The sequence below is a fragment of the Castor canadensis genome, chromosome 6 (assembly GCF_047511655.1).
Source record: "Castor canadensis chromosome 6, mCasCan1.hap1v2, whole genome shotgun sequence".
Taxonomy (NCBI): domain Eukaryota; kingdom Metazoa; phylum Chordata; class Mammalia; order Rodentia; family Castoridae; genus Castor; species Castor canadensis.
This window is the reverse complement of record NC_133391.1, coordinates 10,056,306-10,071,797: the sequence shown is the minus strand read 5'-3', so window position 1 is coordinate 10,071,797 and position 15,492 is coordinate 10,056,306. Positions and strand designations below refer to the sequence as shown.

Sequence of the window (15,492 nt, the reverse complement as noted above, 5' to 3'; positions counted from 1 at the left end):
CCCTCCTCCCTTCTCCGATGTGCTCAGAGAACCCTATCCCCTCTGCTGTGTGTTCCTTTTCAGTTCCTTGTTTCTTCTTCTTCTTTTTTTATTTTGGGGAAGAGTTCAGTCTGTCCAGGGGGCTATGCTGGTTTATCCCAAGGGTAGCTGTGGGCATACCGCGTACCACTCATTTTCTCACCAGTTGTTTTGTGTCTCCAAAGCAGGTTTGGAGCTGCCATCTGAGGTGCAGGAGCCCTCCTGTTTTCTCATTGTAATGTGTTGTAAAGACGCTTTGTACAGGCTGGTGGTCCAGGGTGTCAGAATTTAGATTCTTCTTGGTCAAATACCTTTAAATAATAGCAAATTAACCTAAAAATTATACAAATATAGAAATAAACAAAAATGAGAGACTGGATAGTCATAAGAAATATAGGGGTAAAATACAATAAATATACATACAAATGTATCAGAATGTCATAATTAAACCCCTTCTTTATATATATATATATATATATATATATATGAATATACATACGTATATTTATATGTGTGGATACACAATACACAATAAATACAGTGTGTATTTGTATATATATATTTCCAAGTGAAAATTTCACTATGGTATTTCTTATATAATGTCAGTGTTGATACATTCTGTCATATTTGTTTCCCTAGGGAAATCCTTATTCTTCCTTCATTGCAACGGAGAGCTCTTTGTCTTACAGGTTTTGTTTTTGCTGCTGTTCTTGTTGTTGTTGTTGTTGTCCTTCTTCTTCTTCACTATTGTGAAATTCAACAGCACTGCTGCTTCTATGTTTGTGCTGAAAACCCATCTCAGGGCAGCAGTGTTAAACTTACTTTTATTTGTTACTATGCTTTTGAAGGCTTGAGAATCTTCTCTTTATCTTTCACCTGTGAGAGCTTCATTATACTGTGGCTTCAGGCAGACTTGGTTTTGCTTACTTGTGAATGGTTAATTTTGATACCCTGTACCTTGATATTTGTGTCTTTCTCTATGTTGGGGAGTTTTAACATTATAATTTATTTGAAATAGCTTCCTACATTTTTGTCCTTCTCAACTGGTTCTTGAATTGCAATAGTGCAAATATTTGCTCTTCTATACTTTTTCAAAGAAGCAATAAGCCTTTGTCAACTTCTTCATTATTGTTCTCCTTCAATTGTGTATTTTAAATAGCCTGTCTCTAAGAACATTCATCTTTCTTTTGTTGATCTACCTTGCTATTGTTCTCTTCTATCACATTTTTTGATTTTGCTGAATGTATTTATCAGCTTAAGAAATTCTGTTTAATATTTTTTTATTCTCTCTTTGTTTTTATTAAGTTTTTCAGTAGACTAATGAAATATTTCTCTTGTTTCCTTAAAATGGCTTGTTTAATTCTCTGACTTTTCTCCCCTAACAAATAGTTCCTGATTATACACTGTTGTCTCATCTGGAGAATGAGGTGAGGTCATAATTTCCTAAAAGGTTCGTGATGCTTTCTGACATGGGATACCATTTGGGCTTTCAACTATCACGTATTTACTTACTTCAGTCTTCCTTCCTTTTCTGGCTTCATTTGGGCCTGTGTTTCCAGAAATTCTAAGAGTTTGGTATTTTTTGTCTGAGCCTGTTGTCAATTACACTATTTCTCTGGAAAGGTTTGTAGGGAATGATTTGGTGATATATTATTATTGTATCATTAATGAACAGAAAGAAAAATCCAGTTTGTCACACATAATCTGTTGCTGTATTGAAAATGAAATCCTCAACAATGGAATGCATAGAGAAGTACTATAAACTTATGAACCTCTCCCTGGGGATAGGGTAGGCCCAGATACCTCATCCACAGTTACTAGTCTGAGGTTGTAAACTGTGTGATGCTGTCTGTTTCTGAAACTAATCACTGTGGTTTGACCACTTCCAAGTTTCGCTGTCATTCCTATGGCCACCAAAGCGATCAGGCTGTTACACATAAAAATCCTTTACTCACCAAGACTAACACATCCTGAATTAAAACAAGGCCCACTCTTCTCTTCACTTCCTATTCATGAAGTTGACTTAGACACAAAACTGCTGCCACCAGCCACAGATGATGTGAAATGGAGTAGTAAATGTGCAAGATATGGGCACTACATTTCTTCCAGATGCAGTACATGTATTCTAGAAGCTCTACACTGTAGGGCTGTGTGATTTATATCAGCCCAGTGTTTGAAATCAACACACTAAGAATGAGTTCAAGAATCAAAATTATAATCTTACTATCTGGCTTACCCACTATAAACATTGTCTCACGCCGCATTATGAAGACTGAGTTTGGAGTAGTGGTTGTAAAGAAGACCACTATCCACCTGGGCTGATGTTTATGGATATGTTCAAATCTCAAGGTCACAAGGATCTCAGATAGTGGTTAGGCAAGCAAAAACAAAATTTGTATTCCCAGGGAGTAGGTGAATGTTAAGAAGTTGTGATTTCTTATAATCATATAACAGACTGGGTCAATTTAACAACAAATATACACTTTCACACTTGTGGCACAGATAAAACAAAGCATAAAGCACCACAAATTTGCACTGAGATAACAAAGCATCTCCCCTTCCTTCTCCCTCACTCTCCCTTCCCTCTCCCTCTCCATCTTCCCTCTCCCTGTCCCTCTACAGCCCTTTCACTCTTGCTTTCCCCTTCCTACTCTCCCTACACTTCTCTGTCTCAACCCACTTTCTTTCTCTCTCCCTCTCCCTCTCCCTTCCTTTCCTTGTTCATACAAGGACTTGAATCTCATTTATGGAAGATTGTTTTTTATCACCTCACCTAAACTTATATAAGAGCCTATATTCTTAATGAATACAAATAGACACAGATTATGTGACATCTTATTTTAGAGACACATGTATTGAATGCACAGAAGTCATTGCTTTTGATTTGAACATCTCACATATTTATTGTTCCTAATGGAGAATACAATGGTCTCTATTTAGGCTTTCCTTAAGGAACTACCAGTTTGTACTTGCCATGGATTTTGCCATTGAGGAGATCAACAAGAACCCCCTTCTTCTACAGAACATGTCTCTGGGATTTGATATTTATAATGTCCTACACACTGAATGGAATACCTTAGAGCCACCCTTCATTTGGCTTTTTCTGTCTGACAAAGTTATTCCTAATTACAACTGTAGAAGAGAGAGCAAATCTGTAGCAGCACTTACAGGACCTTCATGGGTAATATCTGCCAATACTGGGACACTGCTGCAGCTCTACAAAATTCCTCAGGTAAGGGTGTGGGTGGGATGGGAATAGATGAAACCATGGCTTCTTTCGTGCAATTGACAGGTGTCAGGAAGAACAAAAGGAGGAGACTCTTTTGATGAAGTTCTCCATTCTTAATGTGAAAGAGTTTGTGGAAGACCCATGTTCCCTTTGGAACACAGAAGAGGGAGAAATTGAAACAGACACTGGGCTTTCTTAGATTTCTGAGACTGACGTATGGTTTTCCAGAGAGTTCTCATAAAGTGTAATGAGCAAGCCTTACTTACTACCTCTTTTCCTCAGGCTTAGTATGTACCAGACCTCAGCTTGTACTTCTTGACTGTTCTCTTTTTCATGTAGCTTCGATTTCCTTCTCCCTTTAGCTTACCTTTGGGTCTTTTGATCCTATCCTGAGTGACCATGACAAGTTCACATCTCTCTATCAGATGGCTCCCAAAGAAACATCTCTGGTCCTTGGCATGATCTCCTTGATGCTTCATTTCAGATGGACCTGGGTGGGGCTCTTCATTTCAGAAGACCACAGAGGTTTTCAGATGCTCTCAGACCTGAGAGAAGAGATGGACAAGCACAGAATCTGTGTAGCCTTTGTGGAAATGATCTCAGTCTCTACAGTGTCCTTTTTCCCAAAAACCTGGTCAAAACATCATCAGATTATAAAATCATCAGCAAATGTTATTATCCTTTATGGTGACAGTGATTTCCTGGAAGTTTTAATGAATACTTTGAGGGAGATTTTAATGACAGGCAAAGTCTGGGTCATGAATTCTCAATGGGATTTTTTAAGAAGTCATAGACATCTCATTTTAGACTCATTCCATGGACAACTCATTTTTTCACACCACCATGGAGACATTTCTGGTTTCAGAAATTTCATCCAGTCAGCTAACCCTTCCAAATATCCAGATGACTTTTACCTGGTTAGTCTATTTTTAGTGTTTTTAAATTGCTCGTTTTCTGAGTCTCAGTGTGGAACTTATAAGAAATGTCCACACAATGCCTCCTTGGACTGGTTGCCTGGGAATCATTTTGAAACAGCCATGAGTGAAGAGAGTTACAATATTTACAATGCTGTGTATGCTGTGGCCCACACCCTTCATGAGATGCTACTTCATCAAATCCAAATGCAAACAGTTGGAAATGGAAAGTGGATGGTGTTTTCCCCTTCTCAGGTAAAGACTTTTTCATTGGAAGGTACATGACATCAGGAACATCTCTTTGTGAACCGATTTCACAGATAAGCTAAGTAGTTTGTGATACATTTCAGAAAGCACAATAGAAAGTATACATTTTTCACTTCCTAGGAGATAACTAGACCTGGGCAGATGTGTACTTGAATACCAGGGTACCATGTGTCAAAAAGAAATGTGTTTTAGTTCCACATCAATGTTTTCTGTTTTAAATGGCTTCAACAACCTACATGGAAAATGTTTTCAATAGGATAAAGCCAGCATTTCACAAACAGTTTCTTAAATAACAAGAAAGAGAATGAGGTCTTCAAGTATCTAAGACCTGCTGGAGGCTGTAGTGGGTATTTTATATCGATGATTTGATTTAATTCCAGTTTAGGTGTTATTGAACCCATTTGATAGTTGACTCTCTAGATTCATTCATAAAATACATACAACTAGGTTTTTCCAGGAAGTTAAAAATGATCAAATTCCCCAGATTCACTCATTATAGTTAAGTGTGACATTGGTGTTTTGTGTTGAAACTGTAATTTTGATCCTCTGATGTGTGTCCAGCATTTGATATCATGATATTTTAGTTCTCTAGCTTTTTCTTTGTACTACATCATTGCTGTAATGCATTACAAACACAATCAGGAGCTTTGCTCAGTTCAGTTTTTCTGTCTCAACCATGGAATCCACTTCACATTAGGATGATGCATTTCTTTTAGCTGCACCTCTTTATGAAGAGCATTCAGTTTAACAACCCTGCAGGAGACCAAGTGATTTTGGATGAGAAAAGGAAATTGGAGGCAGAGTACGACATTCTCAACTTTTGGAATTTTCCAGAAGGTCTTAGACATAAGGTGAAAGTAGGAAAGTTTTCCCCATATGGTCTACATGGTCAACAATTATCTCTACATGAGGATCTGATAGAGTGGAACTCGCGAACTTTAGAGGTGGGTTGGATCAAATCATAAAGTTTTGAATTTCACACATCAGTAAGCAATACTTGTTCAGATTTAATATTCCTTGCTGGGTATTGAGGGGGGGAGAGGAAGGGGGCGGAGTGGGTGGTAAGGGAGGGGGTGGGGGCAGGGGGGAGAAATGAACCAAGCCTTGTATGCACATATGAATAATAAAAGAAAAATGAAAAAAAAAATTTAATATTCCTGATGTTGATTCATGATCCAGCAATGTTCATTTAATAACTTCCATTTTAGAGATTTTTCTTATTAATTCAATCATGGGTGAGAAAGGAACACATTTGTTTACCAACATGTTTCTGTGTTCATATTTTGCAATCCTAAAATACACACAATATCTGTTTTATTTGGCTGTCGCTCACCGTGACAAAATGAATGAGAAAATCATCTTCTAGGGATAAAGCGTTTATTCAGCTAACAGTTGTGAAAGTCTCCATCTTGAACTTGGCCTGGTCCTTTAAGGTCTATGGCAAAGCAGAGCATTATGGTTGTAGCAGGTAGCATAGCTTGTACGCACCTCATGGCAACAGAGGAACGAAGAGAGAGAGAGGATTGGCCCTGGGGTACCAATATCACCTTTAACTGTATACTTGTAATGACCAAATTTCCTCCCACTAGAATCAATGCTTAAAGGATTGATACTTTCTAAAAAAGCAGCAGTCCTGGCTACCAAGACTTTTACACATAAGCCATTGTGTCATATCATGGCCAGAATCTAATAATGTACAAGGAATTTGTAGGATTTTTGTAGAGAAAATTACTATTTCTTACTGATCCAATTCAATAAAACACTGTAATTACTGAAATACTATGGAAATGTCTGAGCAACCACCAATACCTATCTGATTTTCCTCAGAATCCTCACTCTGTTTGCAGTGAGAGTTGTGGTCCTGGATTCAGGAATTCCCCTCAGCAGGGAAAGTCTCCCTGTTGCTTTGATTGCATCCCTTGCCCTGACAATGAGATTTCTAATGGGACAGGTAAGTCTGTGACTTATGAAGGAACTCCCACCCGTCCTAAATAGTTTCCCATATTCCTTGAAGAGGGAAAAGCCCTACAAGTGGAATGCATAGGCAAGATCTTCCTACATCCATTGGCAAGTGAAATGACACAAAGGATCACATTGACCTTTGAAACAGCACAGCCCATATACCATGATTTTCATATTTGATTCATTGCTATATCAATTGTATGCATTACCTTCTCAAGAAAACACCTTCCACCACTTCTCTCTATGCAATTTTCATCTCTGTCATGGAATTTGGGAGAAATATTATGGAAAAATACCTTCCTATTTGTACCTCACAGTGAATACATGGTTCTTGCACATGTCTATTTTCTGAGTGCTTGTCAAAATGCTTGACAAAGACCAAGTGTTCAGAAAATTTTTGTTTGGTTTAAGGGGTAGGATTATGTATATTGTAAGAAACTTTTTAAAACTTCAGTTAGCAGACCTGGGTGCTGGTGGATTACACCTATAATCCTAGCTTCTTGAGAGCTGAGATCAGAGGATTACAGTTCAAGACCAGCCCAAGCAAACAGTGTGTGAGATCCTATAGCAAAAACAACCAGATGAAAATGGATTGGAGCTGTGACCACGTGGTGGAGTGCTTGCTTTATAAGTACAAAACCCTCAGTTTCAACCCCAGCCCCTCCAAAGAAAACAAACCAACACTCCATATGTAAAAAGACATGCAACTAATAATGACATGAACACAAACCAACGTAATAGGTCTACAATGAATACACAGAGACCTACTGGAAAAGTGTCATAAATTTGTACAGAGATACATGAACACTAATATTATGTTAGATGAGTGGGGGAAATGTCAACTAGATTTTTATGCTATGAATTCTTGTAATAATCACAAAACCTGAAAATGTTACCATCTGGCAGAAACCCACAGAAAGTTGGATGGAATGATGTAGAATAGAGATACAAATAGATATTGAACCTTTCAGGATGCCACAGTTAGCATATTACATTTACAATGTCCAGATTTATGTTAAATAATACATGCTAGAAACACTTCTACATCACAGTTTTTCATTTCCTTTATGATTCATATACCTTATTTAAGCAGCATAGTTGCATGATTTCAATTTCACTTTTAAATATATTGAGATTGACAACACAGTGCAGATGCAATTAATTTTCATTTTTAATTCTTTATGACCACAGGATTTAATGTAGGTTCACTCTGTTCAGACAAAGAACTCTCTAAACAATGTCACTATCTTCAAGTTTACATATTAACAAATACTTGTTTACACATATCACAGTTTAAAGAACACTTTAAATAAAGATTATAAATGATGAAAACATGAAAATATTATGAATGGACTTGAGGGGTTGGAATAAATACTCAGGCATAAAATCAGGAATGCCAGACATTGTTTATAACAAGTACTTATCATAATACAAAAAAGGAAAAGCAACCTAAAACAAAGAAACAAGAGAATCAATACAACAAGAAAATATATTTAGTAAATTAACACAACAAAGGAAAATCAAAGTTAAGGGGTATTCTAATATAAATAAATATGATAAAAAATCTTAATAAGACTGTTCACCAAGAAAGAAAAACTTTGTAACAGGACATCATTTGTGAAATTCTGCAGCCCAAGACAATACTTTCAGTAACAGAAATGAACACATAGTTTACGAATTGACTTATTGATTAATTAATTGATTGATTAATGACTCCAGGCTCTAAACCCGAAAACTTGGTCTTGCTAGGCAAGTGCTCTATCACTTGAACTATAGTCCTAGTCTTTTTTTGCTTCAGTTAATTTGTAGACAGATACATGCTTTTTGCCTTGCAGTGTGATCAGCCTAAATTGGGAACACAGGTGCCAACATCACTCCAAGCTTATTTGTTGACATGGGATCTGAGTTTTTCCCCAGGCTGGTCTTGAAATGCAATCCCCCCTGTCTTTACCTCCTGAGTAGCTTGGATTTCAGCCTTGGTCCCGTGCAACAAGCATAAAGATATTTTTCTGAAACAGAACATACAACCTGAATATGTTCATACAGTAGTGTTTTCCACAAAATTGAGGTAAATTGTGAAATTAATCATTGAATTTCCTTTGATGGAATATGCATCTAGTATATATGAATGTATTATATTCTACATAGTAGTTGTAAGTCATAAGTGAATTTTTTAAACAATGACATTTACTATATCTTAATGTATATGCTCCCTAGGCCTAAAAATCATACTTGCTTTGAAAAACTCTTGACATTAACAAAACATGTGTAGAATAATGGCAAATAGACTGGAATTAGTGCAGGTCTAAATAGGATTATGAAAGGACAAACTCATACTAGAAAGACCTTAGTACCCTACAAATAAGTGTATTGATTCAGTGCAAGTGTACTCTAACCTAGAACATGCATATGGTGAAAATTACACTGAGTTGCAGGATGTTGAGACTTCTTCACCCAGTTAAAAAGTGTTATTGATCGCCTCTATTTTCTGGAAATTATTAATTATCTATCTAATAATAAAAGAAAACATAATTCTAAACAAACTTGGGATGGTTGTGAATAAAACATGATATAATTTATAAAGGTTTTATTTGGAGAGCTAGGAATAACTTTAGTGTTTTTTGAGAGTTAGAAAATTGTGCCATGAATATGCTGAATAAGTCAAGGAAGTTAAAGGGACAGGTTTGTGCTATCATAACAAAAATGGGAAGTGTTCAGTTGGAATTATTTGCTGTGTAGAATTCATTTTTATCTAAAGCAACAAAAGAGGAAAAGTTTACCATTGTGCTGGAGGGGAGGCATGAAAACTGAACCTTGACTAATGGTAACCTGTACTCCTCACCAGACATGGATCAGTGTGTGAAGTGTCCAGATCATCAATATGCCAACAGAGACAAAAACCACTGCCTCCAAAAATCTGTGACCTTTCTGGGTTATGAAGATCCCTTGGGTTTGGCTCTGGCCTGCATGGCTCTGATCTTCTCTGTACTCACAGCTGCTGTTCTTGGGGTCTTTATAAAACACCGAGACACTCCCATTGTCAAGGCCAATAACAGGGCTCTCACCTACATCCTGCTCATCTCCCTCACCTTCTGTTTTCTCTGTTCCTTGCTCTTCATTGGCCATCCTAGCATGGCCACCTGCATCCTCCAGCAGACTACATTTGGAATTGTGTTCACAGTGGTTACTTCCACTGTCATGGCCAAAACTCTCACTGTGATTCTGGCATTCAATGTCACATCTCCAGGGAAAAGGATGAGGTGGCTGTTGGTATCAAGGACACCTAACTACCTTATTCCCATCTGCACACTGATCCAACTGACTGCCTGTGGAATCTGGCTTGGAACCTCCCCACCCTTCATTGACACAGACACAAACTCGGAACACAGCCACATCATCATCGTGTGTAACAAGGGATCAGTTGTGGCCTTTTACTGCATCCTGGGATACCTAATTTTCCTGGCTTTTGGGAGCTTCACTGTGGCTTTCCTAGCAAGGAACCTTCCTGACACATTCAATGAAGCCAAGTTCCTGACGTTCAGCATGCTGGTGTTCTGTAGTGTCTGGGTCACCTTCCTCCCTGTCTACCACAGCACCAAGGGAAGGGTCATGGTGGCCGTGGAGGTCTTCTCCATCTTGGCCTCCAGTGCAGGGATCTTAGGCTTCTTCTTTGGTCCCAAGTGCTACATTATTTTGTTAAGGCCAGAGAGAAACACTCTATATGGCTTCAGGAATAAAACCCATTCTATGTACAATGAGGCTTCTGAAGGTTAAATTCATGTGTATATTAAACAAAAATCAAAAATAAAACTAAACCATTCTAGCCATTAGATATGAGATTAAAACTTGTGGTTTACTTCAGTCTACTGAAAACTCATGCTGCTTCTTCTATCAGGATTAGAATTTCTATACGTTGCATTTCTCATTTTCAACATTTGATTGCATTGTGATGTTGTTATTCACTTTGTGTCATTGATTGTGCAATCAACCCTGCAAATACTACTGGCTTATACTTCTAATCTCCACAATGATGTTTTCTGCCTGTTGGTATTTATAGTTACTTTCCTCCATTTTCAGATTATATGAAATTCAGTGTTGCACTGTTTTAGATTCCTTTGATATATTTCATTGATTTTTTTGGCAATAGTGGAAAATTCCAGAAAATTCCTCTACCATGTGAGCAAAACCACCATCCCTTTTTGCATTTCTTATTTTTGAGATAGAGTATTTCTTTTTGCTTGGTCCTCCCCCCTCCCATTTAGTGTGTCTCTGTATAGTGAGGAAACAAGTACCTTCTGCCTCTAAAGGAAAATGCTTCAGGTTCCAATGAAAGTGGAAAGCTCAGCATTCTTCTTTAATGAAATAGTGCCTCATTCAATAAATTGATGTTAGCTTGATTTAGCATATTAGCTCTAATTTAGCAATGCTGAATTAGTTCTGTGAAGTAAGCATTGAGGCATATACTGAGCAAACAGAAATATGATCTTCTACAGGGGAAATACAGTAAAGACCCCCTGGTTTAGAAGATTAGCTCAACTGGAAATTGCTCACTGAGAACCCCGAGTTCCTATATTCTTCTAGGGATACTGGAGCAGTGGCCATGATTCTTCTTTATTAGGGTTTTCTATTTTCCCATGGGTGGTGTTTGTCATGCTTCTGCAGCTAAGCTTTCTTTCCCAGTGTGGAGTTGGGGGCTGGACCCAGTGTCTTGAGCACTGCAGTTGTATATGATTCCTCAGCTACAACCCCCAGTACAGTGATGACAAAACACACCCCAATACATTCATGTCTAGTCTCCCTAAATTTGTGAATACTTCAACTGAAAGTACACAGTAGACTAGTTTCCTCCAGCTAAAAACGTGGCTTCAGGTGTCAAAGCCAGTACTCTTGATCACAATTGTCACTTGGGGCATATGTCTATCACATTCTCCAGACATGGAGCCAAAAGAGTGTGCATTCAAACACACACACACATGCACACACACACACACACACACACACACACACACACACACTGAATGAATAGTTATGGAGGTAAAGAAGTTCCAAATGTATCTACCATCAACAAATTAGAAACCCAGGTGAGCACATGGTACAAAATCCAGTCCAAAAATTCACTCAAGAGCCAAAAGCAAGAGTTGACAAGTCTCTTCAAGGCAATAGCAGGATAAAGACAATGCTGTAACTTATACAGACAGACAAGAACTACATGTTACTTAGTGGTTTAGTTCTACTCTAGCCTTAAACTGCTTAACAAAGCCCACTCCTATTAAAAGGGCCAAGTGCTTTTCTCATTTAGTACTTTGAAATATTCACATCACTCAGAAACAGCCACACTTTGAATAGTGCTTGATCAACTATCTGAGTACTCAGTGGCCCATGCGCATGTCACATAAAATTAACCATCCATCATGAAGCACTTTGTTGTGTTTGTCTATGAATAAAAACTCTTGCCAACCTCAGATTGCTGAAGAAGTGGAGGCAGGTGCTGTGATCATCTTTCACCAATGAGGACAAAGTTCAGTGTCACTGGCTCATTTCATGAAGTCATCAACTAGAGGGAGACATGTGCTCTTATTTCTCTTTTAGAACACACTGGCCCATTCATTAGATTCACTAACCCCTGCCTGAAAAAGTGTTTAATTTGCTCTCTAAACTGCACCAGTTTTAGTTAATTAATTGCAAAATGAATGTTGTAGATGTCATAAGACTTTATCAACAACATTAGATAAATAAATCCTGCTGGAGTAACATTAATTGAAAATGTCATGAAATTCTTTAATAATCCATAAAGAAGCTCTGAGAGAAAGGTGAATCAGAAACCTAAGGCATGCTTGGATTGCTGATGCAGGCTGGGCCAGTGAGGAGGGGTCACTGTTACAACCTACATCAGTCTAATGCCATTGTCCCTCCTCCCCCATATGCCACCTCAGTCACTGCCTGTCAGGGGTGGGAATTTGCTAGTCTCCTTGCCAAGGTCCTGTCCCACACATGTCACCACTTCACTGCAGTGTCTATTACTCTACATCTGGGCACACTAGGCACAGGATGTGGACATGAGTATACACAGGGACATTCACAGCTAAGCAGGGGAGACAGAGCTAGGAGAGTGCCTTTTGGGTCCAAGGCTCGGCTGGGGACACTGACAGTCCCTTCATAACACCTGGCTGGTGTACAGGGCTAGTCAGGTTGTACCATCTTCTCATGGATCTTTTGAACATGCCAAGGTAGGCTTGGAAGCATGGATATAGGTGAGAACCTCTCAATGCTGTCACAACTTATTCCCTCCATGCTGTTCCCACTATACTGTGCCCAACCATTCGAACACTTTTCCTTCTGACTAAACAGACTGCAGTGTCTGGTCACTGACTATGCTGGGACCTGCAGGAGTTGCTGAATGTGGGCCAAGAAGTTGTATTCAAGTCCAGAATCCAAGACTCCAGATGCTCTGCCTTCAGTGGACTCTATGGGATTCCCAGTATGTGGGCAGGGGGTGGAGAATCCTGCAGCAAGGTCTTGCCTGAGTCTACGTCTGCCCTTGTGCTTATCTGTGCATGTGGGTGATGAAAGTGTCCTCTGAGTTAGAGAGTTGGGTCACAGTCCTGTGTCTTGGGGACAAGAAAGACTATGGCTTGTTCAAGTCCAGGGCTTGGATAAGGGAACCAGAAGGGAAGTCATTGTGGAAGTGTTCTCATCCTGTCATATATACTCAACCTCACATGCATGAACACACATGTATGCACACAGACGCATGTATGTTCACCATAGTGGGCTTACTCACTCAAATACACTCATACACACACACTTAGGACAAATATACTCAATACACACACTCGTGCATGTGCGCACTTGTGCATACACACACAACACTCATATGCACATGTACACACACTCTTGCATGTGCTCACCTGTGTAATTGAGACAGGAGCCAAGTGGTATGTGTGAAGATAGGTCGAATGTGTTGCTTCTCTGGGGCACAGCAGTGACGTATACACAAAAGCAAAACTGCACAAAGAGGTGGAGGTGTGCTGAGGGTGACAGGATAATGCAGGCAAAGATAACCAAGGAAGAAGTGAGAATGTGTTTGGGGAGTGCACAATGAGTAGGTCAAGATGGGGTGAAGGTGAGGCTCATTCCCACAGATAAGCCATGCTAATTATGCACATTAATCTCCTGGACAACTCCAGCAAGCCCAGGAATGGGAGCTCAGTATGTCTAAGGTAGTGAGAGTTCTCGCTAGCCCAGAAAGAAACCTGTAGAGGACTATGGAAGTCCTTGTGGATTGGGGTGTCCCTCAGGACCCCTTTCATGAGGGTTTGTGTGGACATGAGTAGCTTCAAACAAAGGGGAGAAAAGCACAAGGGCCCAGCTCTGTGATATCCCAGGCAGACTCCAGGGAAATTTGCTCATGTCCACAGTCTCATCTTGTAGAAGCAGCTTAAAAGTGTGGGTCTGCTGTCTACACAGCACACACATCCAGAAAGTCTGTTTCTACTCTGTGGCCTTGAGAAAGTTGCTGTCACTGTGCCTTGTTTTCTCACCTCTAATATGTAAGTGATAATAATACCTATCTCACCATTATGAGGCGGGTCCAATAGAATAATTTTACCATGAGCTTAGGCTACAGACTGGCTCCCATGGTGCTGTCAAAATGTTTCCTATGGTTATTCATCACTGGCCAGTAGCAGGAGAGGCTGTGAAGCTTAAATGCATGATGGATGAAGGCCACCTGCATTATGTCAGCACATAAAGGTGCTAACAAAGCTCCAATCCTATGCACCCCTCTACTGAAGTAAGGCTTTAGCACAAAGGGAGTGTGGTCACCTCATTGTGGACACCGGAACCAAGGCTCATAACCCTTGCTTCTGAGAAAATCCATGGAAAACAACTGTCTAGGCTGTTGAGCTCTGGGTGTTTCAGTGAAGGGAAGGGGCTTTCTTGTGACACAGCAGGTTAATCTGTGACAGGAGGTATCACCTTACATTAACCATGGGCCCCAAGCCACATGAAAGTAATACAAATCCCTCTCCTCAAAGTGGAACCCGGCTTCCCCCACACACCCACCTTCCCCAGGTCAGCCAGCCATTGGGGTATTCTAAAGATGTAAATGGTTTTATGGAGTTGCCCAACATTCCCTCCATGTTACAAAAAGTAACTGCAGCCCCAAGATAAGGCCCAGTCCACATCACTCCATTTACACCTCACTCACCTGTGCTTGCTCCAGCTGTGCCCCTGCATCAGGTCCTTTGCACTGTCTATTAATTACTTATCTGAACTGATGAGAGAGAGAATAAATCCAGGACTTCCCAGTCAGGCTCAGGTTGCCCCCTCTCCACAGATGGTTCTTAGAGAAAGATCCAAGGCCGAGGGGAACATTAGGTGACCCATATATTGGTGGAACTGAAATTTCAAGTGTTCCATTCCTGCTTTAGTTTTTCCTTTACCTTCAGCTAATGCTTCTAATGCATTTAAATTTCTTTAATCCCTCACATTCTGTAATCAACATTATTCATTGATGGGGAGAAAACTTTAAACTGAGGTTCTTAGTTGATTTGTTGACTTTGTGTTCCCAGAATTTCAATTTGATTTCTGACAGGATGGGTATAACTATTGTATCTTTAAATTCAAGCCCTGCATTGACTTCCTTATTTCCATTGGGTCTTTATTTGTGTTCTCTTGTCATCCACTCATGCATTCATTCTTTCCTTCTTTAACTTTTCTTTTTTAAAAAAAATCACTCATAACCATTTTTAAAAAAAATGTTTGTCTAAGATACCTTCTTCTTCATTATTGTTAGTGTTTCTTTGGAGATACTGAGTTTATGGTGAGTCATGTGGCCTTATTTGTTTCATATTACTTGGGTTTCTGCATTAAGATTTGTACATATAAGCCAAGCTATTTCTGGGAAAACTTTAACACCTGTGGTCTTCATTGAAGTATTCTCAATGTTTACACAGGAGAACGTAGTGACAAGGTTGTGACTTGTTTTCTCCACATAGGTAGCCGTGAATTTGCCCATCTGATAAAAATATTGATCCTGACAGTACTCACATTGAGCTAAACCACTTAGAATGTCTGATAAAATGGTTATCTGACTTCTAG

The 15,492-nt window shown here is 39.3% G+C and overlaps 1 protein-coding gene and 1 pseudogene across 1 annotated transcript; both read left to right on the top strand.

Moving 5' to 3' along the window:
- Positions 1 to 1,424: 1,424 nt before the first annotated feature.
- On the top strand, positions 1,425 to 10,164 carry LOC141424266 (vomeronasal type-2 receptor 116-like). Its single transcript, XM_074077823.1, has 6 exons — positions 1,425 to 1,450; positions 2,959 to 3,250; positions 3,610 to 4,416; positions 5,145 to 5,372; positions 6,256 to 6,379; positions 9,236 to 10,164. Exons 2-6 carry the CDS (start codon positions 2,993 to 2,995, stop codon positions 10,162 to 10,164), a joined length of 2,346 nt encoding a protein of 781 aa, XP_073933924.1. The 5' UTR covers positions 1,425 to 1,450; positions 2,959 to 2,992.
- Positions 10,165 to 14,379: 4,215 nt separating this feature from the next.
- LOC109680574 (vomeronasal type-2 receptor 116-like) overlaps positions 14,380 to 15,492 on the top strand; it is a 31,336-nt pseudogene continuing 30,223 nt past the window's right edge.